The sequence below is a fragment of the Rattus norvegicus genome, chromosome 9, assembly GCF_036323735.1.
Source record: "Rattus norvegicus strain BN/NHsdMcwi chromosome 9, GRCr8, whole genome shotgun sequence".
NCBI lineage: Eukaryota > Metazoa > Chordata > Mammalia > Rodentia > Muridae > Rattus > Rattus norvegicus.
Genome location: NC_086027.1, coordinates 96,414,011 through 96,441,408, shown reverse-complemented (window position 1 = coordinate 96,441,408; position 27,398 = coordinate 96,414,011). Strand labels below are relative to the sequence as shown.

General features: G+C 44.8%; 1 protein-coding gene and 1 non-coding gene across 3 annotated transcripts in view; both read right to left on the bottom strand.

Annotated features, from left to right (window-relative positions):
* Nucleotides 1-1,709: 1,709 nt before the first annotated feature.
* LOC120094914 (small nucleolar RNA SNORA17) lies at nucleotides 1,710-1,841 on the bottom strand. Its single transcript, XR_005489603.1, has one exon. It is a non-coding gene; the product is annotated as a small nucleolar RNA SNORA17 (small nucleolar RNA).
* Nucleotides 1,842-3,449: 1,608 nt separating this feature from the next.
* The window catches only part of Trpm8 (transient receptor potential cation channel, subfamily M, member 8), a 122,393-nt gene continuing 98,444 nt past the window's right edge, over nucleotides 3,450-27,398 (bottom strand). The window contains exons 24-28 of one of the 2 annotated variants that reach the window (XM_039082997.2): nucleotides 19,521-19,711; nucleotides 14,857-14,956; nucleotides 13,406-13,439; nucleotides 9,444-9,535; nucleotides 3,450-5,834 (exon numbers count right to left, since the gene is read on the bottom strand). In XM_039082997.2, the coding sequence (XP_038938925.1) occupies nucleotides 9,485-9,535; nucleotides 13,406-13,439; nucleotides 14,857-14,956; nucleotides 19,521-19,711 (376 nt within the window). In that variant the 3' untranslated portion in view covers nucleotides 3,450-5,834; nucleotides 9,444-9,484. The remainder of the gene's footprint in view (nucleotides 5,835-9,443; nucleotides 9,536-13,405; nucleotides 13,440-14,856; nucleotides 14,957-19,520; nucleotides 19,712-27,398) is intronic. The other variant, NM_134371.3, reaches the window with a different exon arrangement.

The following is a 27,398-nucleotide window of genomic DNA, read 5'->3' as shown; positions in this document are numbered from 1 at the left end:
AGGCAAGAAAGCTCTGGGGCAACTACCATGACATTTATACCCTGAAGTGAGATAGGCAGGGGATGTCACTCAATGAGCCCGGCAGAGGTAAGGCAGGACTACTGAATCCCGGACACTATATATCAGGACACTAGGCAGGACAATCAGGGTGATCACTACTGAAGAGGAGACGGGAGGCTCCACCCCGAATCCTAGGAATATGTCTCTCAGCATGAGGGAGACATAAGACCTCACTGCCTGGCACAATGTGGCCCATGTTCTAGAAAATTCTGTGTGATCTCCTGATCTGAGCTCTTTACATTGTGTGTGCTGTGCATGTATGAATGCAGTGCTAGAGGCTCGAACCTGAGCTTTGTAGTTCAGCCCACTCTGTATATTATCTTTATTTGGTTTTTAAACTTTTTATTGGTTCTTTGTGAATTTCACACCATGCACCTGATCCCACTCATCTCCCCCTCCCCTCATACCGGCCCTCCACCGTTGAAACCTCCCCCTGACAGGGAAAAAAATTCTTTTTGTGGAAGCTATAGTGTGTCAGAGAGTGTCCCACAATATACCCCTTTGTCCATACTTCTTTGCTTGCAAATGTTCATTGCAATGACTCGTTGGTCTGGTTTGAGGCCTCTGGCTTCTGCTACTCTATCAATACTGGGACCTCACTAGGCCTCCCTCAGATATCCTTCTGTTGCCCTGTGTCATGGAGATCCTATAGTTTTGAACCTGTAGGAGTGACTCCTTCATACACCCCAGCAGGTTATTGATAGGGTAGATGTTGGAATGGGCCCATTCAAAGCCCTGAATCTGAGAGTTAGCTAAGCTGGTCAGCTCAAAGGCTCTCCTACTCTCATGCCCTCAGGACAGCTCACCTCTGCAACGGGGCCAGGTCTGCTCTGCTGCTCAAGCGAAAGGCAGGGCCCACTCTGCTGAGTGTTAAAATTAGTGAAGGACATGGCCAGTTCTCCCACTCTTGTGACCTGGGGCCAGCTCTCCTGCCTTCCATAGATGGTAAGGGATAAGGGAGAGGATGATGGTGTCTCTTCCATATCTCTTCCTCATCTCCACCACTGCCTAACAGACAAGCGGCAGGGCCGGCTCCCCCACACTCACACCCTTGGGGCTAGCTCACCTGCAGCCCCATACAGGGTCAGTTCTACTGTGCTGTCCAAGTGAAGTAGAGGGCCTGCTCTCCAGAACACTGCAGCAACTGAGAGGCAGGAAGAGCTGGTGGTAGGCAAATGTGGAGCCGACTCCCCCAAGCTCACTCGCATGCACACTCGTTGTCCCACATCCTTCTGTTTCTCTTTCTCTTCCAAGTCTCCTCTTAGTGGTGCAGAAGTCTCTGAGAGCCTGGGGTCATCTTAGAAGTGGTCTCAGGAGTGCTATGTCCCACTCTGCCATTATGGCACTAGGCAAGTGTCATCTCTGGCATGGTCTGTTCCACCAGGCCTGTGTGGTGCTGGACTGGTGTCATTGCAAGTTAGCTCCTTATCCAGACCCCATGATGGTGGTCTGGTGGTCACTGGGGCTTGCTTCCTGCCAGGCCTGCTTAAGTGGCCTCATGGGAGGATCATGTGAGCTCACTCCCTCCTGGAGCCCTCAGTCCCGGGTGCGGTGGTTCCAATCTCCAGCTTGCTCCCCATCCTAGGGGCTCATTGGGCCTGCATGGTACTGCACTGAACTGGTGGCCGTCTTAGGCTTGCTTTTTTCATGGAATATTGTTACTAATCATTCAGATATTCATAGGTCAGAACACCGATCGTAGACAAAGCCTTTCTCCTCTCTGCCACCCACTGACGTCCGTGTGGCACAGCAGCCATGTCTGCAAAGCTTCTAAAGGCAGGTGTATATTATCTTTAAAAAACATTTGTCCTGTCTCGCAAGTTTGAAGGGTCCTAAACATACATCCCTCAACTCATTCCTCTAACTCATTCCATTTCGGCTGCCCTCTCTTCTGCATTCCCCAACAACTTCGAATGCCCCGCTCCCCTCTGCCTGATGCCTAATAGCAGCTGCCCACCAGGCACTCTTTTCCTGTCCCCCTGTTCTGTTCCTTGAGGCATTGCTACACTGCAAACAGCAGATGGTCTCCTTGAGCAGAGTTCAGAGGAAGCCAATCTTCTCATAGCTACAGCAAGGCAATGAGACCCGAGAGACTTCCCTCACACTCCGGCCCTCATTCTGAGTCCCTGAGTGAGAACCTACCCTAGCATTTAGTCAGTGTTCTTTTGGGGTTGACTCTCCATCTTAGATTCCCTTCTTCTACCTGAGTAGACTGTAAAACAGTAGAAAGCACGGACTGCCAGTTCCTCACAATGATTTTGAGCCAGCCTCTTCCCATTTAGGAACATGGCTGTGTATGAGGAGCGAGGGGAACTTGGCAAGCAAGACTTCTGTAAGGGAAAATGCAATCTGACAAAACACGCTGGTCCTGTCAGTGTGAATGTTTTGCCCATAGCCCAACTGGACCCCAACTAACTGAGCTGCAAAGGTGTCTGCTCAGGTGTGACAGACAAATGGGCAGCCCATCAAACACTGAAATTTTTGTCCTTAGTAAAATAAAGGCCAGTGTCCTTATGCCTGGATCAGAGGGCAAAGAAGTACAGCAGGAGATGGAGAAAGTACAAGCCCACCTGACTTCTGAGTAGTTTGTTTTTGAGACCGAGAGTGTAGGCATTAACTGTCTTCTCCATGACAACCACATGCCCAGTCTCCTGTGGACCACAAAGAAGCAGGTGGAGGAAGATACATTTCCCTGATTCCTCCTGGGGTCGGGGTGGAACACCTCTATGGGGCAGAAGGACTCATGAATGCTAGCGGGGACATATTTATATCCAGTATCTCCAGTCCCATGCCAGCACAGGTGGCTCTATGGTGGAGTGTGTTTGTTGGGGAAAGACATCCATGTTAGCCCAGAGCAATCTGCTGGGCTGCTGAGAAGCCTATATCTGAACCTCTGTAACCCCTTAAAACACTGGTGACATAATGGGGTGTGTGGTTCTGAGTCAGTGTTGCTAAACACACTTAGGTTACAGATGGGAGCCTAAACAAACAATACCTACTGTGGCGGCTTTGAACTCTTAATCTCTTCCTCTCTCTTGGGGGAGGTGTGTGGTCTTGATGGAGAAAGTACAGGTCCACTTTGAGATTAAAATTCCCTCACCACTCCGAGTTTGCTCTCCCTGAAGTGTGTGTACTGTTCAAGATGTGAACTTTCAGTGCCTGTCACCATGCCTGCTGCTTTGCCTGATCACCATGACCGACTCATCCCTCTAGAACCATAAGCCCAAACTCTTCTAGAGGTTACTTTTGGTCATGGTGTTTTGTCACAATAACAGAGAAGTAGTTAATACACCTACCAGAAAGTGAAGAACAGTATCTAAATCTCTCGATGCCGCTTGTTTCTGCGTTATCATCCTGGTAACTCAAACCCCTTTAGGAATGACCATAACTCAGCAAAGAATGACTTTTATTTTTTTTACTCTCACTAGAATGACACACATAGATATGAATGACAATTCCTCCGTGGTTTAATGCTCTCACACACTGAAACCATGATGCAGGAGTCTCTGGTGTTGTGCATAAGTCTACGGATGGTTAGTACCAGAACAACAGATGTAGCACCTTTGATCTGACAGATGAGCTGTTTTCAGGAGCTACGTTAGACATAGTGACGTCACATGAGCACACATCCTGCAGAGTAACCATGTGAGGAAACACTAAGCATCGTCTAACTCTTCTTCAGGGTCAACAGGAGCACTCTGTGTACAGAGAGTGTTTATTAAGCCAGTGAACACACAATGTGGACAGAAGAGCACATGAACACACTGATTAGATGGGCTTGGCAGACAGACTAAGCTAAGTCTCATTTGCTTCTTTAAGTCCAGTTCCTTACTTGAGTTGAAGGTAAGGCTCTGACTGTTTTTCTGTCTGAATAGTCTGTGGGCTGTCCTACATTTTATTTATTTTTTTTTACAAATCCCTATGTAGAGGACAGACCCTTTCTCCTGGTGGTTTCAGACACGGCAAGCACCTTGTTCATCAGGGTAAAATGGAAGTGGAATGCTCTCACTAACAGATCAATGTTCAGGGCTGGGGATTTAGCTCAGTGGTAGAGCGCTTGCCTAGGAAGCGCAAGGCCCTGGGTTCGATCCCCAGCTCCGAAAAAAAAAGAACCAAAAAAAAAAAAAAAAAAACAGATCAATGTTCAACTTTCCATCCGTTGGCCATTTTCATTATGTAAATTTGTTCTGTCCACTCACTGCTTCTGAAACTCCAGTGAGTTAGAGACCTGTGAGGCCAGGGTGGTTTAAAATGCAGGCAGCCTTTGCTCCGCCCCTCCCTGCTGACATTTGCAGGGTGTGAATAGCAAGACCAAATAAAAATAAACACATCTGGGTTAATGCTTCTGCTATTCTTCTACCTAAATATTCAGTCAACAGCTCTCTGCTGAGGGTCACCCCTTCAGTTGCTGGGTCTATGATATATGAAAAAGTTGAAAAAGTTTCACTTTTAACACTCATAATTACTCGGCTCCCTCAGCCGAGCTCTTTTGAGCACAAATACCACAGCTCCAAAGTAGGATAGGGGTGGAGTGTTCAAGCAGATAATCACTCCAAGTCTGCACCAACACTGCATGCTCCACAAACACCTAGATGAGAGTGTTGGCTTCTTCCTAAAGTGAGAATGAAATGGAATATGTCTTACTAGAGAGAACTCCATATAGCTTATGTCTTACGCATAAGTGACTAAATCCTATTTTGCTATATACATTGATGGAAAAAGCCTTGCAAGTGGCTTGGTAACCAACAGATATTGCAAAGACTCTAATATCCTATGTATGCGATTGCTTGATGTTCTTAATGCAGAGAGAAGACATGCACAAGGACATTCATTTTGACAGCCAGGAGGAGTCAATAACCTACATTGTGGAGATGGCTAGAGGTCTGAATATTGCTAGATGACTGGTAATACTTGTAAAGACTGTGAGGAAAACATCTCAGATAAAATAGTTGATGAAAAGGCCTCTAGAAAACTGTATGTGCAGACAATGACATCGTGTAAGATTTTTTTTTTAAAAGTGAAGTGTAGCATGCATAGAAAAGGCTGGGATTGAGCAAACACACGGAAGTGTGAGCAAGGGCTGTGAGTGGGAGGCCGTTTCCATACATTTTTGTGCTCCTCTAACCTCCTGTGAGATCCATTTGCTATTCTCAATGGGGAAATAATGAGAGAATGGAGGAGAGGCACACTCCCAAAATCAAAAGGAGCAAGGTACGGCTCTCAAGGGTTCCTTCAGCAGGAGTCCTGGAGAGCCCCAGAGAAAGAAGTCACTGCCTCCGTGTGCCCCCCCCACACCTCCCACGTTTGACATGTGAGAAAGGAGAGGTTGCCCCAGGGTATTTTAGCATCCGGCCTGACTTTTCTTTGGGGTGGTGTAGGACTCTGACACTATGTCGATGAATTCATCATACAATGCAGAAAGGGGACAGTAGGAAATAAACACAATAGCAGTGTAGGTGTAAAATCAGGGCCAGGGTCACAGTCATGGGAGGTGCATGAGACGAGGGTGGGAAAGGTGTGTCATCACTTAAACCTTCAGCATCAGTTCAAGGCTCCGAGATGCAGACAGCACAGGCACCTTCATGGAGGAACCTTTGCACTCCTCTTCTTGTGCACAGTTCTCTGTACACTTTGGTCCCTGACCTATGCCCTTGAGGGTGACTATGACTCATCCACTTTGTGCCCAGGGACCTGGAAATGTCTCCTTTAGAAGTCAATAGCAGTATTGTTTATCAGAGTCCCACGAGCCTCCAAATCCAGGTGTTTGATTTGATCTGTAAAAATGAAGAAGATGCTGAATTAGTAATAATAATTAATTAATTCATAAATTAATTAATAAAGTTATTAATAAATTTCCCGCCTCCTCTCTTGTTTCAAAATATACTGGGAAGAGGCCTGGGCATGCAACCAAAATGTTAACCTGGGACATTAGCTGTGCTTGTCTGGGAGTCTGCCTGTGTGAGCTGTGTGAGGTTCTCTGAGCAAGGCCCAACTCATCCTATCTAAGTTAAGTCTTGGAAAGCCAAGAAGGACTTTATTTGTTCAGTAGTTGCTACGCGAAATTAAAAATGAATAGAAAACCCCAACAGTTATCAAAATGTAGTTTCAAATAACTCAAAATGACAATCAAAAGCTTTCTTTTTCAGAAACTGAAACAGTGTGACCAGGAGACAGGTCTCTGGAAAACAGGCCATCTCCAGGGACCTTCCTTCCCCTAATAGTGCTTGGAGAGGCTGCCTACTCCTGATACAAAGTAGAGAAAGGCTTGCTCTGGAGCCTTACTTCTAGGCATAGAATAAGAAAAAGAAAAAAATAGGTCCAAGAAATTGGACCAAAGGCTGACGTCCAGATAAAGATGGGAGCAGGGCTAAATGCCTCTGCCTGCCCCACCCCCACCTGTGCCAGCTCTCACTCCCCTGAGGTGCCCTGTCATACCATCCCAGGGAAAGATGATAACCCTGAGCCCTAGAGAAAGAAGCACTGAGAGACACTGGAAGACTAGAGTCTGAGACACTTAGGGCTGGTGACCAGTAAAACTGAACTTTTTCTTAAGGGTGTGAACATTAAGAAAGAACTTACCAGACCCCTTATGAACAACAATGCCAAGCAACTAGAGCTTCCAGGGACTAAGCCACTACCTAAAGACTATACATGGACTGACCCTGGACTCTGACCTCATAGGTAGCAATGAATATCCTAGTAAGATCACCAGTGGAAGGGGAAGCCCTTGGTCCTGCTAAGACTGAACCCCCAGTGAACGTGATTGTTGGGGGGAGGGCAGCAATCGGGATAGGATGGGGAGGGGAACACCCATAAAGAAGGGGAGGGGGAGGGGTTAGGGGGATGTTTGCCCAGAAACCGGGAAAGGGAATAACACTCGAAATGTAAATAAGAAATACTCAATTTAATAAAATAAAATAAAATAAAAGGAAGAACTTACCTAGAGGTGAAAAAAAAAGTACACAAAAGTGACATTTGATACACTCAGTGTTTCTAAAGATGCCACTGGGTGAAATTCATGGGGCATATATTTAATTTGTATGTTTGTGTGTATATGTGTGTGTGTTAGTGTATACACTAGTATGTATTAGAGTGTGCACCAATATATATGTTAGTGTTTGTTATTCAGTGAGTTCGTGCATGTTAATGTGTGTTCGTATGGGGGTTATTGTGTTATTGTGTTTTTCAGTGTATGTTAGTGTGTTATTGTGTATGCGTTAGTACATGTCAGTGTATCAGTGTATGGGTTAGTATGTGTGTGTGTGTGTGTGTGTATGATGTTGGTGAGTCTCAGGATGTATATTGGTGTATATGTTAGTGTATGGGTCAGTGTATGTGTTAGTGTATTAGTGTGTTAATATAGGTTAGTGTGTGTGTCAATGTATATGTTAGTGTGTATTAGTATGTGTACGTGTGTGTTACTGTGTGTGTTACTGTGTGTGTTACTGTGTAGGTATCATGTGGAAGTTAGACGACAACCTCAGGTGTTGTTCCTTAGATGCTGTTACTTTTTTTCGGCACAGTATCTCTCACAGACTCCAGCTCTCTGATTTGGCCAGCCAGCAAACAGAGAGTCACCTGCCTCTGCCTCCCCAGGGATGACATCACCAGGGCAACTGTCATACCTGGCTTTGATATTTGTTTTCTTAGATTCTTTTTCTACCCTGTCTTTCTCACACAACAGCACATGGTGCACATATTGTGTACATCCCAGCATATGCTACCCACACTGTGCACGCACGCGCGCGCGCACACACACACACACACACACACACACACACACACATACAGTGCATATTACTGTGCATACACCAGCACATGATACACATACTGTGTACATACCAGCACATGATACACACACTGTTTACATACCAGCACACGATATATATTCACTGTGCACATATCAGCACATGGTGCACATATGCAAGAGTAATGTCACATCCTTGCAAGTCATTTTTATTCAGCCTTTCATTAACTCTAAGCATATTATTAACAAAGGCCCAAGCTAAGTGCAGGGTGGATTGGTAGGAGACCAGTCTGTTTGCCCATTTCACAGTCAAATAGCTGAAAGGAAGAGGAGGTCAGAGTTTCCTGGGCGAGTATACCAATATAGATTTGAGCATTTTCTGATTATGTTTATTCACACATTTTTAATTACATTTATATTTATTTTTATCACTTGAGTTGTTTTGTCTGTTCCTGTATTTTTTTTCAGCTCATAGATGAAGAATAGAAGGCTTCAGCATATCCGGGAAGTGCCACTCAGTTTTCAGATTTTCAGGCATAAGCCTTCCATACTGGAGCCTATAGATGTGAGCTGTGACTGCCAGGACTCAAGGAACACAGGTAGACAGCCAAAGACACCAGGATTTCCCTGCAGCATGATCACCATGCACAGGGAAATCCTACAGTCCTAAAGGAAGTTATTTTAAATGACAAGTATGTTAAACAGGCAAAGGTCAGGGTAAGGGCCACACCGGAAGCCAGTGCCAGAGAACAGTCAAAGGCTGGTGTGAGAGGCAGGTCAAGAGGCCAGTGTGAAGGACCAGAGAGGTGTCAGTGCTAGACACCAATGTGAGGAGTCAGCATTAGGGGGCAGTGGGAGAGGTCAGTGCAAGTGGCCAACACAGTGTAGTCCCAACCATACAGATAACCTTTTGCTGTGCCCAGTCAATCGAGACAGAGATGGGAACTCTTCTCTGTTTCTATTCCTTACAGTTTACTAGTGGACCAATAGAACACCCATAGCTGTGCCTCCATCCTCCTCCCTGCCTCCCCATGCTCCTAAAATTATCAACATTTGATTACAAGATTTGGACAGATTCTGGGAAAACATGTTCAAAGCAAATGGCAAGATGCTGGAGCAAAGCCCTGAGTTCAACTTTGCCAATTAATTGAATTACGTGTTATTGTGTGAATGAGCTGTTGTTAAAAGTATCCCATCCCCAACCCCACCCCCAGAACATTTTCAGAAAGTAGAAAGGTGCTCCCCATACATCTACCCCACAGCAATAGAACCCACAAGAATAAGGGACATTTCAGGCGTTTCCACAAAAATATCTATGATAAAGTATTAAGAAGGAAAAAATAGCAAATCTTTGATCAGCAGGACCTCGTTTCGATTTATGTAAAATCTGATGTAAGCCTGGCAAGTGTTGCGTAGAACCTGGAGGCTAACAGTGCCCTAGAGCCATGATGGCAGACAGACATGAGGATGAACTTCCCACTCCTTGTCTCAAGACCATGACTTATTTGATTTGTTTTGTACAAAGCTTTATTGTCAAAGCTGACAACATGTGAAAATAAAATAAGTTAGAAAACCACCATGATTTAAAAATATTTTTAAAACACTAAAATTCTTGGAGCAAAGAAAAGAGACTCACCTTATTGCAATTTGACTTCTCTCCATGAGCAGTCGCCTGCCTTATTTGATTTTATTAGCAATCTCTTTCAGAAGACCTTTGAGATCATTAAGCTTGGAATGGAGGGGAAGAAAGAAAACCTGGTCTTAAGACAAATGTTCAATACTCTATTTTAAATGACAAGTATGTTAAACAGTAAATGAGACACAGGGAGGGGCAACAGACCCTGCTCGTTCCGTACTTATGGTCAGCGGTTGGCAAAGGAATCATTGGCTTAATGAAATGCAAGTCAAAAAGGGTTTCCTCTTAGACCTAGTAGATTATGTTGGCATGGGAGTAATATATGCAGATGTATGCAAATATACCCAAATATATGCGATGTCTTACTAAGGTACTAATAAAGTTTTGCTGTATAAAAATATGATGCTGATAAAAATTATGAAGATACCAGTAAGATATGATCGTGTGCTTCCTAACACATACACAAACGGTAAACCCCCAATATAACTTATATAAATAATAAAGAAGATTATTCTGTATATTACAGGAGGTTCATGGCCTAAGTTTAAGTTACATGTTACCTTGATGTAGTGCATTAAAGGGCATGGACAGGTTTAATTTGTGTAGTTGGCTCCCAGCTTGCTGTGTGACTTCTCTCTGGACATTTGGGGACAGAGGGAGGAATCTGTGTAGTTAGACCTGTTTCCAGGGATAACCTCTTCCTTTAACTTAGAAAAAAAAGAACAAAGAAATTTGAGGGCTAATGGCCACCTCAGTGAACACTGCACAGTGGGTGAGAACCCCACTTCCAGGCTCCGGGTCATCTGTGAATAACTTTGATTACTGTTGTAATGAGATGAAAATCAGTTTTGCTCCCCCTGGGGGATTTTGTTAATAGTAAAATGGTATTAATCAGCAGCTCCAAGGAGAGCATGGGGTGCTCAGAATAAAATAAGTGAAGCAGAGAACAAGAAGAAAACAAGCAAACTTAAGCGCCCGTTTCAGGAAAGACTAAACAAACCGACAAACCTTTACCTAGACTGCTGTACGACCTGTCCCTATTGTACTGTGTGCTGACATGAAGAGACAGGGGCTGCTTAAGCCTGGATTCCCTGGCCCCTCATAAGGGGAGAACACAGTCTGATAGGCTTCTGCAACCAGTGATGGCCAGGCAGGCATAATCTGCACCCAGTTAGACAAGGGCCACAAAGGCACCTGCCAGTACTCACAACAGTCCTGCTCCAGGGACAGGCTGGTCAAACAGTTATGCATTAGGCTACACACCAGAGAAAACGGAGGTCTCATGAAAGACACACTTTAAGTACCTACATCCAGTCTCCTTCATCTTCCACTGGGACAGGTGGCTAGCCATTCTGGTACTGAAGCCTTACATAGCTTGGGGCTTCTCTAAATACACAAACGTAACAAGACTAGACCAAGAATACAGAGTCCAGGGCCAACAAGATGTCTCAGCTGGTAAAGGAACCTGCTGCTATGTCCGGTGACCTGAGTTCAATCCCCCATGGCTACATAGTTGAGGGAGACAATCAAACCGTAAGAATTGTTCTATGACCTCCACACGCATAGTGGGGCATGTGCACACAAACATGTAATACACACTTAAAATGTAATACTTTGTTTTAAAAGAATACAAAGTTCAAACGAACTAGTAGCAAACAAGGAGAAAGAGTTGGTATCAAACGTTGCTAACAAAGGAAAGCTCGGGAACAGAGAGTTGGTTTCATTACCAGTGAATACCAGCCAACGTTTAAAGGTGAACAAATGCCTACATGCTATTCAGACGCTTCCACAAAATAGGAGAGAGACTGCTTCCAGATTCCATGTGTGAGGCCAAGATTACCCTGATCTGAAAGTCTGACAAAGATAGCAAAGAGAACTACTGGCCAACATCCTAGTGAATAAAGATGCAAAATACTGATAAGGTAATAAGAAGCTAAATTCAAGAGCACGTTAAAATTACCACACACCACAACTAAGTGCAGTTCGCCCCTGAGACAGAAGGATGGTTCGGCTATGAAAACCAATGGGTGTGATAAACTACACAAACAGAAGACAGAAACAGCACGGTCCATGCACTCGACGCAGGAAAATCAGCAGAAAGCTCAAATTCTTTCACAGTAGAAACTCAACAAAATAACTACTTACTTAGACGTGATTAAAGACTATGAAGAAAGAATCCTAGGATCATATTCAGTATCCCATCATCTCTAAGATCTTAAGACAAGATTTCTTGTCCTCACCACTCTTATTCTAAATGGTGTTGGGAGTTCTAGCCAGTGCAATCAGGTAAGAAAAGGAGAAAGACTATCTAGATGTGTTTACATAGGTTTTTAAATAATATCTTGAAATAAAGACTCTACCAAAAATCTTTCCTGGAAAAAAATGGATTGAATCTGGTAAAAGTGGTATTTCTATTATGGAAAACAATCAGAAATTCCTCAAAACAGTAAAAGCAACCTAGTTAACCCACTCCTGGGTCACAGTTAAAGAGCTCCTGTGTTGTCCCAGCTACCCCACTCCTGGTATACAGATAAAGAGCTCCTATGTTGTTCCAGCTACCCCACTCCTGGTACCCAACTAAAGGGCTCCTGTATTGTCCCATTCACTGAGGCACTAGTCATAGACATGGAAGAAAAAAAACCCCAAGTGTCAATGAATAGATTGATAGGTGAAGAAAATGTGGCTCATGTATACAGTGGAGGGTAATTTCATCTTGAAGAAAGGAAGAAAACTCTACCATCTTCAGGAGTACAGATTGTCCAGATGACAGTGTGATGAGTAAAATAAATGAGGCACAGGCAGGCAACGCCTCCCATGTGATCTCACCCATAGATATAGCCTAAAATAGTTTAAAGCGTTAGGGAGAGAGAAGTGGTTCTACTGTACTCTGAGGTGAGAATGAATACTAATATACTATATACATGTGTTAAAATACTAATATACTGTATATATGTTAATATTCATTTATTATCATTATTATTCACTATTACTGTCTATTGTATACATGAGATATGTTAAGACCAGAAGCTTTGAATTGAATCCTAGTACACGCAGAGATAGCAGCTCTGTAGGTATGTAAAGTAGCTGTGTTAGAATGTGGTAGAATAGTGTTTGCAATGTATATTTGATTCAAAATATCCAACTCTATACCTCAAATATATTGAATTTGTGTCAATGATATCTCAAGAGAGTTGCTTAAAACCAAAGTCAATTTAAAAGGAAAATAAAAAGATTCTAAATGCTTGCTCTAGAAACAAAAACTCGGAATGTGATCGCCAGAACTCTCTGAATGGAAAGCAAGCACAGTTGTTCAGTGTGGGAAGAAAGAGGACAAAGAAGGCAACTGAAAGGGAAGTAGAGGCAGTGAGACAGCTTGTGGTATGCAGGAGACTCTGCGCTGTGTGACTAGGGCTTCCAACACTGTTTGAATTGTAGTGATCATTTTGCAGTGTATATATGCATCAAAGGAAGCTAGTCACATCACATCCACAGTAAGAGCAGGGAGAACGAATGCAAGCATGAATGCCTAAACTCAGCTCATGTTCTCCATTCTTACATAGTCCAGGACCCAAACCCAGGGAATGATGCCACCCATAGTGGGCTGGGTCTTCCTACGTCAATTAATGTAATCAAGATAATCCCTTACAGACATGGTTACGGAACACACTGCTCTAGACAATTGCTTACTGAGACACTCTTTTCAAATGGCTTTAGATTGTGTCAAGCTGACAGTTGAATCTAGTAGAAATGGCACTTCTGGGCTATTCCACACAAGGGCTTGTAGCTTAAGAAGTAATTCTGCTTCAGGCTCCAGCTCCTAAGTAAATCATGCAGACAGCCAAAAGAAACACGTCTAATTTTTAAACAATGAATGTCTTCTTTTGTTTTCTGACCCCATATACAAGCCTAGAGCCAAAACCTCAAAAACATTAAAAAAATCATTCCAGAACATTGAGTCATACCTTTGTGTCCAGTTGTCTGAACCGATGCCTCATCCTGCAAGGACATTAAAAAATAAAGTAAGAGAAAGAGGAGGTTCCTTGGCTGTGTTTTCGTCTTTCAAAAGGTAGAAGACGTGTGTGTGTGTGTGTGTGTGTGTGTGTGTGTGTGTGTGTGTGTGTGTGTGTAATCTTCAGCTCAGGTCAGGGTCAACTGCATTGGTTTCTCTGATGTTCCTCCTCATGCCAAACAAAACAGAATTCCGTTCTCACCCCCAAAGACAGAAAATATCCAAGACCTTGGAGTCTAGAACACAGGGCATCCATGCTGTCTCAGGAGAAAGCGTATTCTATACCCCTTAGTAGCTGTGTTAATTCTAACAAAGAGATCATTTATACTCACATTTACTCATACAGGTTAGAGCATATTTTGAAGTGCCAGCTCTTAGAAGAAGTGACAGCTGACACTGAGGAAGGTCAGCCTATACATTAGGAAGAGCAGGCTTTCACAAACTCTGGTACACTACTTATATACAGTCTGCAGATTTGACTGACTTCCCTACTTCTTCAAGAAGTTTAATGACCGGGAGTCACATAGGAATTTATTTTTAAAAATCCGCACAATTTAAGTATGGTAGCTATCATTTTCCAGAGATAGCCTGTAACAAGCCACCTTCTATCTCTGTATTTCAACATTGCAAAAATAAGTGTGCCAGTGGCCTCGGCAAGATAAGGCAATTGCCCAGGACCCCTGAGTCTTCCTGGAACTTATTTCTGTAGTTGTGGCTCTTGTTTCTTGACTCTGTGGATGCTGATGTGTACCCTTCTACACTCAAGATCTCAGTGCCTAGAACACAGGGTATTTCCCTATTCCAAGAAAAAGATGTAGTCTTTAAGGACATTTTCTATTCTGTGCATTTTAGGGGAACAAGCATATTAGCTGAGGTCTGGTTTCTCCCTGTTTTGAGAGACTGACATAGGTCTCAGTAGTTATCTGCAATTGCCATGGTAATGTTTTTGAGTTACTGTCAATCTCTGACGAAAGCATGCCCTACTGAGCATGCTCAGATACACTGCCTCTTACAGACACCAGCTGCCATGGTTTGCTCATGCTTGGCCTAGGGAGTGGCACTATTAGGAGGTGTGGCCTTATTGGAGGAAGTGTGTCATTGTGATGGTGGGCTTGGAGACCCTCCTCCTCGCTGCCTGAGGATGCCCAGTGGTTCCTGGCTTCCTTCAGATGAAGATGTAGAACTCTAAGCTCTACCTGCACCATGCCTGCCTGGATGCTGCCATGATCCCACTTAGATGAAAATGGACTGGACCTCTGAACCTGTAAGCCAGCCCCAGTTGAATGCTGTCCTTTATAAGACTTGCCTTGGTCATGGTGTCTGTTCACAGCAGTAAACCCTAGCTAGGACACCAGCTTACAGATACAGAGGACACCTTGCCACAGAAGTGAGTGACTGACATACTCCTCTGCGTTGTCGTTGGCCTTCGTGTTGATCTTGACAAGGTAATTCTCCTTCATGACGCCCTCCCACGCCAAAGTCTCGTTGTCCTCATTTCTGAAACCTGAAATAACGAGAAGAGGAAAAACATTCAGGTTTGTTTGCTGTCTGCCCGTTTCCCAAATCGATGCACGCCAGGTTTCCAAGAGACTCTCAAACTAGGACAATTAGATTTGTCTGCGCCAGCTGATCTGGCTACCGTTACTGGTGACAGAAACAGAGCAATATTAATGAACTTCTTAGTAAGAGTAGGAGTGGGGGTCACCTGTGTGAACTAAGAATGTAATCTTCACTCTAAGGATCCAGTTGAACCTTGTCTGTGTCCTTTGAGACTTAGCCAGGACATTCCACTAATAATTCGGGTGCCCACATTTGCTGTGTCTGACTCCTGTGCTTTGATGACATGGAAACACAAATCCAGCTAGTTGGGTAATGACCACAGGTTTTCATCTCTCAGGCTAAAGTCAGGAGATCGTCAGAGGAGAGGAATCTGATGACATTGATTCTACTCTGAAACAGGTGGGCTGGGTCTTGAAGAGAAAGCCTTACCTCCACCCTCCATCCTTCCCTTTTCCCCTAAACCAGAGCAAACTGTACAACTGGCCTGGGACATGTTCCAGGGAGGTTTTAGCTCACTTTCTTATGGTGTCTGAGGCTTTCAGATGGAGACCACACAAAGAAAACATCATCAAGGTCACTAGCATTTGCAATGGACATGAAACCTCAAGAATTCATGGGGACAGGAAAGAGATGTTGGTGTAGATGGCCACTTGGAATAGGTGTGTGTGGCTTTGACCCTTAACTTACCATTTAAATGCATATATTCTCACATTAGACACTCTAATACCTTCCTTAATTGAAATAATTAACCGGAGTGCACAGCAAACATGACTTTATCTTCAATGCCCGTTATCATTCTTCGAGACGGTTCCTAACCAATTCTCTTTTAAGTGCATTTCTGAGTAGTTTCCAGTGGCTTTCCTTCAAACCAAGTGCTTAGAACTCAGCATAAAAAAGATCGAAACTTCTGGACACAGGCAGCCAGAACAAAAGTGACAGGCAGCCAAGAAAAATGGTCAGCTTCCATTTCGATCAGGGAAAGGCTAGCTGAAACGGTGGCCTAGCATTTCTACCAATATACTGAAAAAAAAATTAGCAGGCTCTAACGAAATGGGCATATTTGTCCCAGCAAAAACTATGGAAAGCACGCAGATGTATTCTGAGAAAAGCTCATTCATTGTAACAACCTAATGGTGACAGAGGATGAGACGGTTGTGAGAAACATTACACAGAGCGTTGGTGCTATGCTTGCTCTTTCCCTGGACAGTTGTCTTCTAGAATTAACATGAAAACATTAAAATGTGGCAGAACGTACATATATCACTTTTTATCATGACATCATATATTACTAAGAATCAAACCCGGGGCTGGAGAGATGGCTTGGTGGTTGTGAATGTTTGTGTATACACACACACACACACACACACACACATATATATATACATACATATATATATATATATATATATATACTTTTTAATGCAATTACCAAGTGGCATACTTTTCTGACTTGAAGATATTGCTAAACAAGTTTAAAAAAGGGGTTGGGAGTCTGCCATTCTGAACATTATTTGTAGTTTTCCTTCAAAGAAGGGCAATTTCAAAATTAAACCCTGGCCTCCCCCGTCGTTTGGAGGCGAACACAAAGTGCACTTAAGAACGCCCCTGCCAGCTGGAACCCCTGGGAGAGGCCAAGTGCTGTGGGCTCCAGAATGAGTCCTCTCCAAAAGGCAGCAAGAGGGCCCATAGTACTCAGCAGGCTGGAGAGACTCTGGTGAGGGAACTGGGCTCTGGCTCTGCTGGGGAGAGGAGACCTGTCCTTCCGTTTCTCTGTCTCCTCCTGAGACTGAGGTCTGTTGAAAGAGGGCAGATAGCATTGCTTCTTCCTATTGTCCACAGAGCATCTCTCTCCCAGAGTCTCCCTGGGGAGAAGGACAAATAACAGGCGTCTCTGACACACCTGCTTGCTTTCTCAAGCTGAAACTCCTTCCTGTTGGCTGGCTAGACACGGGGGATGAGGGTGTTTCCAGTGGACGTTCTTATCTTTCTTCGATGCGATGCATTTTGCCTGAAGCCAGAAGCTCATCTGCCTTCCTGACACTGAGTTCCCAGGTTCTGCTGATCCCAAGTTAGATGTATTAGATCCCGAGAATGGACTTTTACCACATGGAGTCCCATCAGTCCATGCCCAACTCGAGTCAGTGTGAGGCAGTTCTCTAGACTGTTCATTCCCTTTCCAGACAACACTGAATGTTACTTAGACCCTGTCTTTTGTCTTTATACCGAAACAAATCCTTCCTCCACGTGTGTGTGTTTGTGTGTGTGTGTGTGTGTGTGTGTACATGTGTTCATGTGGATGCATAAGTGTACACATGTGTGTAGAGACCAGAGGGTAAGTATTAGGTAGTCTCCTTAACCACTGTTCACCTTTTTCTTGAGACCATAATTCTTGGTGAACCTGGAGCCCACTGATTGGTTAGAGGACCTGGTGGGCAGGCTGTAAGGAACCTGCTGGATCTGCCTCCCCAGCAATGGGATTACAGGCATGTACACTATGTCTGCCTTCTACATGTGTGCCAGAGATCTGAACTCAAGTCCGTAGGCTTATGGGGCAAGACATTTGCCAATGGAGCCATTTCTCAGCTTCTTTTCCCCACTATGACTCGCACTCATTGTTTAGAAATGTGTAAGCCTTCCTGTGGCATTGATTGCACCCCTAAGTCTTCTCCCAGATTCTGGAGACACCCTCGTTTATAACACGATCTCAAGATGGAAACAAATATAGAAGCGGGCATGTCACTGTGAGCCTCTGATATCTGGATGTGGGTATTGCACACTTTCAGATTCTAGGTCTCCACATTCAGCTCCCGTACTGAACACAAAGACTTCTGCTCTTTCAGTTGGTAATGGCTCAATTTGTTTTCCTCAGCAAAATAATGGGAAGAAACACAGCCACGTATCCAACCTGTCAAAATACTTTCATCAAGGAAGGCAATCGTATGTGTGCAATGGTTAGTGACACCTCCAAAGTGCCATTTAATGTCTTGGAATGGCACAGTGAAAGTTGGGCATGAAGGTCCTTCCTGCCGTAGGCCGACTGAAAGCTGGGGGTGTTTATATTCTGAAAGCTGGAATAGAATAATATATAGGTCAGGTTTCCAGGAATCGTACTGAAGGTCAGCCAGGAGCATCTGGCCTCCAGTTTAATGTAAAGAACCTCACCAAAAAATATGTCAAAGTCGCCACCAATTATCGTATCTAGGAAGGTAATATTTTTACTTTCTGAAGCATAATATTTGGAGTTCCTTCAAAGAGGCGTGGTCAGCCTAATGTGATGTGCACATCTGCTTTATGTGCATTTCATCACACATCATGAGGCAAAAAACCAGAGCATTGCACGCAGCTTACTGCTGTCGAGAGAGAGAGGCACCTTACAAGATCCTGTGATAGCGCAGAATGGAGTGGAGCCAGGAGAGAGGTCCTGTGACGAAGACACAGGGGTCCAGGGGTACCAAGAGCATGCTCTAGACAACAGGTAGCAAACGAAACCTTCTCTGGAGAGGTTGCTATTGTGGGTTGCAGCCAGTGAAATGATAGCACTCAAGGAGGTCACTCTCTGCCTCCATGTTCCCCAGATGCTAGGTATGGGGTTTGAGGACTTGAAATTGGCCCTTCTGGGTCTTCATCTGCCTTGAGATGCTGTCTCCTTCCTTTGTGGATAGGTTCCCATCATTGGACCTTGGAAGTATATGACTGATACTTTCAAAGGTTCACATTTGAGTTTGGGTAGAGTCTTAGATGAGCCACTGAGTTTAGCTGTTTGAACAATACTAGAATAATAGTTAAGACTTCAGGTACTCTAAGAATGAAATAACTGTGCCTTGCATTATGAGATGGACATAAAGATCTGGGAACCAGAAGTGGAATGACACTGGTTACATGATTTTTTTCCCCCAAATCCCCACCTGTTTGTTTCCAAGATGACACTGTGGTAGCCCCTTCAAGAGGTGGAGCCCAGCACGCTCTTAGAAGAGATCATGAGTCACCATTCTGAGTCACCCCTGTTCCCTGGCTAGTGATCTACGTGATTTTCTCAGGCCCAAAACGATGGAGCCACCCAGTCATGAGCTGAAATCCTGAGCACTTAGTCAAGTGAACCTTTGCTCTTCATAAATTAATTAGCTGGGGTGTTTCATTACAGTGATACATAAAAGCAACCCAAAACAATCCTCCTATGGTTGGCAGACTAACCCTGCTTCCCAAAACAAAAGACAAACAAACAAAAAAACACTAAACTAAACTAAACCCATGGTTCCACACTATCCATGAACCCTATTGGGAAGATTAACTTATCTATGCTATTATTATGTTTGTCCCAAAGTCATTTCCCTAAATGAGGCTCCCCTTCAGAGCTTCCCAAACTACCCTGTCTCTTGAGGCGTGCACTGGCTGGCCTGAGACCTGCTCTTTAGAGACATACAATGACCAGACTGTAGTGACTGAGACCACACATCCCTTGAAATGACCGACAGCTCTGGAACCCGAGCCCCAGCAGGTGACCCACTCACAGCAGGCAGAAGACTCCGTGTTCTTCTCTTTACAGCAGCATTTGAAACACTTCTTGACCACCATGTAGAAGTAAGCGAAGACGACGAAGGGGAAGGGGATGTTGAGGCGGTTGCAGTACTCCTGCACCAGGAAGTACCGCTGGAACTTCCAGACCTGATCGTTGTTCTCCTGCACAATGCCCACCGTGTAGCTGGCAGGGGAGAGAGAAGACACAGCTTAGAGACGTGCACTATCCATCACCCCCCCTTTGCCTACGGTGGCGACACAGATGGGCAGCCGTCTATGTGGTAGTAGCCTAGGCCAGGCTGGTCAGAGGAAGCCATGTTGATACCATAGTCAGGACGACTAGGTGCAGGCCGCCTGCTGGCTTCAATGTGGATCTAGCTTTGGTTCATTTTGGATGTTTATTTGTTTATTTGTTTGTTTCTGATCACACAGTAAAAGTGTTCCGTGAACTTCAAAATGATGTACATTTCCAAAGCTTCCAGTGGTTCCCTGGCTCATCTATATGCTAGTTACAAGGAATCTCATGATGTCTGCTCTCTCAAGAATATTTCATCCCTTCTTCCATCTAATTGGAACAGTCTGGAGAAACTGTGCTAGCATTTCTCAAGAGCCCCAGACAAAAAGCCAAAATGGCTCTCCTGAGGACGCCTTCCCCTCCGTGGCTAGGGAAGGCTGGGGAACAAACTTCTGCAGGAGAAGGGAAGAGGGATTCTAGAAAGAGTTGTCATCAAGGGCTGTTGCCCATGAGCTATCCAGATTCCAGAGGTACAGACTACATCTGGAAAGACCTTGGGCGGAGAAAGACAGGTTGAGAATTGTCCTAGGGTATATCAGCAAGGGCAGATCTGACTTTGCTGTGAGCTGCAAACATGTGGAGATTGACAGCTGCGCAGCTTCTGGGAAGCAAGGTGAGAAAGAGCTCTCCACTCAGTGCTCTCTTCAACTGAGAAAATTACAAGCCACTCCACAGCGCTCAGCTCTCTCCGCTGTGCTTGGAGTTAATGGAGCTGAGGACGAGACGCCTGCTGATGAGTCTGTCCACAGCTTAGCAGTTTCATCCAGGTGCCTCATCTGAGCAAGCGAGCTAGAGACCAGGTTTAATTCGGGTAAAGCACATAGTACTTGGGGAGAGATGGTGCTGAACAGCAGCACTGTGGGAACTAACCAAGCAAGAATTCGCACCTCTCCTCCAGCTCCTGATGAGACGTCAGAAAGCTGAATGGAAGTCCCTGCCAGACACAGGTTTATGGGAACTGTGAGCCCCGTGAAGTAGACAACACCCAGCTCAGAAGAAGCTGCAAGGCACAGTTTCTAAACTGAAGAAGAAAACACCTCCACAGAAAGATTTGCCTCTTAATGGAGACACAGACTCTCAGTTTTCTATCCAGAAGTAGGTCCTCCCATTTCTTTGAATTTTGCTGAGGACCAAGAAACTCAGATTGATCTCTGCTTCTTTTTCCCATATTAAATTCAGAAGTAGCGATGGACAGAGTATATGGCAGCTGATTAGCAGCCTGAAACACTTTTAGCAAAATGTTGTTTGTTTTGTTGTGTTTTATGGAGCCTTGAAAGGTTCATTGTTTTGACCCAGGGGCTTCACTTCTGGGAGTTCGAGCTAGGGATACAGAGATAGCCGATAAAACTATACAAAAACGGTTGCACACATGTGACTGCTCGCCATGCTACAGGCGAGAGTACCTTTAGATGAGTGCCCTTTACCTAGGAGAAGAGAGTAATCCAAGCCTTCAACACTGAGAGCACTCCTCCCTGGTTATGGATGGTGAGCGTGATTTCATTATGCCGCCACTGAAACTGGGTTTATAAATAATTATTTTATATGTCAAGTGGAAATAGCTAGGCTCGAACCCCTACTTTCAGCACAGTCTTACCGAGTAAATCAGGACTGGGGGGGGGGTGGATCTGTCACTGGAGGCGGCATCTCCAATGTCACAGCTGGGTGCCCTGGGTTCTCCTGCCCTTCCCCCTTCCAAACATCATACAAGAAGTGTGATAACTGCACATAACTATTAAAATGTCAAGGTTATGTCCTACCCCCAACTCTTCATAGCAATGACTTACGAGCTACCAAATCACCGAGGCCATAAGATAGAAAACACTTTCAATATAGCAGGACCTGATTTCTTTACTTATTTAGGTGCTCCTATAGTTTGAGCTCCTCCAGCTCACTGTGATCATCTGTGGATGATCTTGAACTAGTCATTCCCCTGCCTCCCTCTCACAGAGCTGGATTGCTGGCACAAGCCACCCACGCAACACGGCTTATGTGGTGCTTCAGATCAACACAAGGCTTCACACATGCTGGGCAAGCGTTCTACTATCTGGGCTTCATCCCCGCTCCCTACAAAGTGCTATTCCAGGCAGCCATTTAACATGCTAATAACGCTGTAAGGGCTGTCATCATCTACAATAAACAGATTGGGAAACTGAGGCACAGAAAGGACAGGGGAATTGAAGTGTTGAAGCCAGGATTTGGTCTAGCAATCTAGTCTGTCCCACATCAGTAGAGGTGGTGTGTGGGGTTGTGACAGTTCTACTCTGTATCCAAGGGGTTTCGTAGCATGACTTGACATTTTGGATAACCGCAAGGCATTTGACAACGTGGACAGTGTGTATTTTGAACACAATGGGGTCTCTAAAGGTAAGAAGCCTATGCTTAATGAATGCCCTCACGCATAAGCTCCTATGAGGCAGGCCAGTGGCCGCCTGATTCTTTCATCTACTTTTCTCAGTAGAATTTTTAGGTACAAAGCAGACAGCACTGCCGATCTAGAAATGGCTGTCGAGCATCTGTCTTCAATGTAGGTCAGGTTACTGGGAGGCTAAGGCTCAGCCTGCCATCCTTACTGCCTTCCCTGGTCCTCAGCTGGTTTTGCTGTCTACAAAGGACTCCATCCTCATCTACCACAGCAGCGGCTCAGATCTACAGAAGCACCCGAAATTAGTGACACCCAGGCTAAGAACCTACCAGAAGTCACAGCTCACCATTTTCTGTCAGAACAGCCATTTTTATTCTAATCACGAACACTAAGAACATCTTACAATTTCATGCACCTATTCCAAAATGGACACTGGCGGCTTAAATCTCAAAAGTCCAAACGAAAGCCACTGCGCCCTCTTTGAAACATCAAATGCCATTTTCAGATGTTTTATACAAAAGACGTTGCTATGTCCGGATGGAGGGAGACACATTCACTATGCTTGCAGCAAGTGCAGAAGCACGTGGAGCTCACTCTGGGAGCTCAGAGAGAAACTCTGCTGCATGGCCCTGCTGGGGATGAGATCGGTGCCTTGCCTGAACTGGCCATTTGGACTCAATGAAAGACACTGCAGGAACTGACAGACCTAAGCCATTTGCAGTCCTTCATTTATTTCCGCACAGCCCTGAGAATGATTAGGGCAAACAGAGGAGTCCCGACCAGGAAAAGGCCCTGCAGCATCACATTTTTTGAGTCCATTTAACTGAAGGTCTTTCTTGGGGGGAGGCCTGCAATCCCTGCCTCGGAAGTACGTAGTTAGGGCCTAACAATCACAGTTTTGTTTCTTCCTCAGCGGAACCGGATTTCAAGGCTCCTCCGGCCAGAAGAGATATTTCTTCTACACCTCATGGGCAAGATGAACCCTGGGAGCAGCACTCCTGATAACTGGTGAAAATCTGCATGTGCCTCCCGAGGCTTAAGGTGCTAGTGATGCTGTGCACCAATACCCAACGCCGAGGCCCAGCTTCCGGATTGTCCATTTTCTTTTAAATCAGCTCCAGACTCAGTCAAATAGATACGTGAGTCCTCCATGGGAGGCTGATGACTGAAGATAACATCAAGTTGCTGTATTGAGATTAATTACATGTATTCATATATGTGCATGCTCGTGTGTGTGTGTGTGTGTGTGTGTGTGTGTGTGTGTGTACAAAACACAAGTCAAGTTCAGGTGTTGTTCCTTGGGTAACGTCCACTGTCCCCCTTTTTCTCTTGTCCAACCTGCAATTCATTAGGTTAACTGAGTATGAGGATCTGCATGTCTCTATCTCTCCAGACTGGAATTAACGAGTGTGCTGTCATGCCTGGCTTTTTAATGTGGGCTATGGGTCTTGAACGTATGTCTTCATACTCACGAAGCAAGCACTTTACCATCTGAGCTACCTCCTTATCTCTCTAAGTCTCATAGTGTTTAGAGGTTAGTCTTAACTTCTGTAGAGAGGAGACTAGATTCTGCAGAGAAAGGACCTCTACGACTGTTTCGTGACAATGCCTCTCAGTGACACAGGCACAGTGACAAGTCACAGGATTAGCCTCACCCGCACCAACTCAGACAGTGTTCAAAGCCTCCCAGATGATCTCTTCCCATCTGTATCTCCTCTAAGAGGCCATAAAGCCCGCCTCTTCACGCCACATCTCTAATACCCTGTTAGGAGGTTGTTGTCCTTGCCTGTATCTCAGTGGGCAGCAGCAGTGATGGTCATCTTACAGGACCAAATGAGTACCCTCTGTGGAGCTGAGGAGGAGAGGGGAGGAAGCAGAAGCCCCTTGGAGGAAGAAACTTGCCGAGACTAGGGATATTGCTAGCCTGCAACAGATGTTTGGAATTCAGCTAGTCTTGGGCACAGATGAGACCCAGAAGTTAAAGTATTAAAGGGATGATACGCCATGGCCACGGAGCAGGGTGGTGGGATGTTAACAGCCCAGCTGTAATCCATTGCTCCTGTGATGCATCATAACTCCAGATCAAAAGGGAGATATTTCAATAGCTACAGGAGAGCCTTCTGGAGCACTGAACATCCTTTTTCTAGTTAGAAAGCAAGTCAGAGAAAAAGAAAGTGACAAGTAAGGAGTTGGGGGAAATCATCGTTGGGGTAATAAAGAGAAGGGAGACCGTTCATGATAGAGACTTGTTACATAATAAATAAATGGATCTTTAAAAACCTTCCTGCATAGCAAAAAGTAGTCACTGTTAAACAAACAAACAACAACAACAAAAACAGAAACATGGGGGAAAAATGCTCACTGCCCTAAATGGCTGGAAATGATAAAAATCCTTCAAGTCCCACGCAGAAAGAACCAGAGAAGTCTCCTGGTAACTCAGACACCTGAGTGCTGCAAATAAGCCACCATTCTAGAGATTATGAATCTGACTATTCTTAAATAATTCCACAAAGAGACATGATATTTTTTTTTCAAAAGAAAAAAGAAGAAAAAAAATCCCAAGAAGAGCCCTGGGCTCCTTTATACAATCAAATATACACAAAATGCCAGGAAAGTTTTGAGTGAAAATAATGGGGGTGCAGGGGGGCTTGTACAATAGATGCTTTAATGACTTAAAAAGAAAAAAACCTTCAGTAATGAAAGCCATTTGGTAGTAAAACCCAAAAATAGAAAGAGTGATCAAATCAGAATACACAGTCTGAAAAAAATTTTATATAAAAAAAAGATGAGTAAACAACAGCGGGTTTTAGAATAGATTAAAATCCAAATAGACTTCTCAGCTAGGTTCCCTTTTCAAAGATTTACTTATTTTTATTTCAAGTGTGTATGCATGTGAGCCTATAGGAGTTTATGTGCACCGTAAGTTTATGTGCAGGAGCCCACAGTGGCCAGAAGAGGGTGTTGAACTTCCCAGAATGGGAGCTACAGACAGGTGGGAACCACCATATGAGTGATGGGAAGTGAACCCTGGTTTGCTGTGAGAGCATCTTACAGACCCTGAGCCATCTCTCAAACCAACAGCTAGACTTTTACCCAAGTAGCTCCTTCAGTGTGTATTAGAGGACCAGCGGCCCCTCATTCCCAGGCACACAGTAGAATGTCTACTCAGAACTGCTTCTGTGCCTAGTGGTAGCCCTGGCACATGAGCTCTGGGTTTCCCAATATGTATGTTGAAAGGTTTGCTGTTTCCTAGTCCCCTTTTGGAGAGATGTCTCAGTGTTTAAAAGCATATACTGTTCTCTGAGAGGACCCAAGATCACACATACCCCATCATCCACTTTGGGCAGCTCACGACTGCCTGTATCTCCAGCTATAAGGAATTAGATACCTTCTTCTGGGGTTTGGGGATTTAGCTCAGTGGTAGAGCACTTGCCTAGCAAGCGCAAGGCCCTGGGTTCGGTCCTCAGCTCTGGGAAAAAAAAAGGAATCAAACCTAGATACCTTCTTCTGACCTTGGTGGGAACCTGCACTCATGGGCATATACCCCACACACACATGCCCCACATATATACATATACAGATTGTTTAAAGCAAAATAAATCTTTATAGTAAGAATACTAGAGGAGCCTAAGGCTTCCAACCCACAGAGATGACAGTGGTCTGAGGAGATGGAGATGCCATTTGCAGTTTGATGGTTACACATTTTATATGTGCAGCTCAGCATTACACCTCAAACATGAACAGGCATAGTGTGACATGTTGGTTCAGACCAGAATAACACCCGCTAAGCGACTGAAGGTCAGGATGAAGAAAAAGTAACAAAAGCCATGTGCATTGTTTTCAAAATGAGGGGCAGGGAGGAGTGAAGGAGAGAAGATCTGCAAGGCTTCCACTGATGACATAGAAGAAAATCACTGTAATGATCTCGACGTGGGAGATACGGGGAGGAGCGAGCCCAGAACTGACAACGACCAATGGAAAAGACACCAGTGATTTCATTCACCTGCTTTTGGATAACAACTCAGTTTAGTCCTTGATGCTCTCGTAGAGTTATGCAGCCTAGACTGAACCACACACAGGACTTGAACTTGAAGTCCTCCTGCCTCAGTCTTCCAAGTAGAAGGGCTGACAGGACTGTTCCACCGGACCTGATGTGATGGCTACTTTCATTTTATTGTGATATGTGGCACTATATTAAATATTGTGATGCCATTCCTTTCATTCACAGGAGGAGATGGACCTGTCCCTGTTTCTCCACTATAAAGTCGCAAGAGGCTGGGCCCCGACATGGTAATTAAGTGACAGGGCACATGCAATGCACTTGGGTGGGGAAGCTCCACAAATACTTGTTATCATCCTTACAGTTCAACCGTTGTCTTTTTAACATTTAAACTCTTTTTCAATAGCTTGCCTCAGACCAGTGATATCACACCCAACTTTTAGTTTGAGGCTGGGGAATACTGTGTTCTCTACATATTGGTAAGAAATCTGCTTTATTCTAGCATACAAGAAGGTGACTCTTAGAAGCTACACAATTTGCATGGTCAGGGACTCAGAGCTGCCTGCCATCCTCGGGGACCAACACCTGTACAGGTCAAAGGGAACCAGAGTCCCTTACTGAATCCAGGTTCCTTCCCTGCTGCTAGGGTGGGTGATTTCAGTGCAAACTGATCATGGATTTGTGAGTGCTTTTCTGTGGAACACCATCTAGTCAGCTCCCAGTGCTCCAGGACCATCCCCACAAACATATTTGCAATGCAACTAATGCGGTCGACACTACGGGTATATAAGCTTTGCACTAAATATTGTGGTGTGGCATCTGACAGGGTGACATCCTGGGGCTATTTTCTGGGGGAGCCGTCAGCCTCTGTAGAGCTTAGCACTCATCAGAAATGGCATGTGAAGAATTGGCTCACAAATCATAGCAGGGCCTCAGCTGCCCTCAAACTCCCAGTCAGGGATCACTGAAAGGAGAGTAAACCAGGGATGCTGGAAGAGGTGCCCCAGGGAAAGGCAACAAGAACAATCACACTGAATCCCTAAGTGGAGAGTACTAATGGGGTACAAAGAGTCTGCCAGGAAGACATTGACGTAACCTGAACACACACACACACACACACACACACACGCACGCACGCACGCACGCACGCACGCACGCGCACACACACACACACACGCACACACACACACACGCACACACACAGCCATGAACAC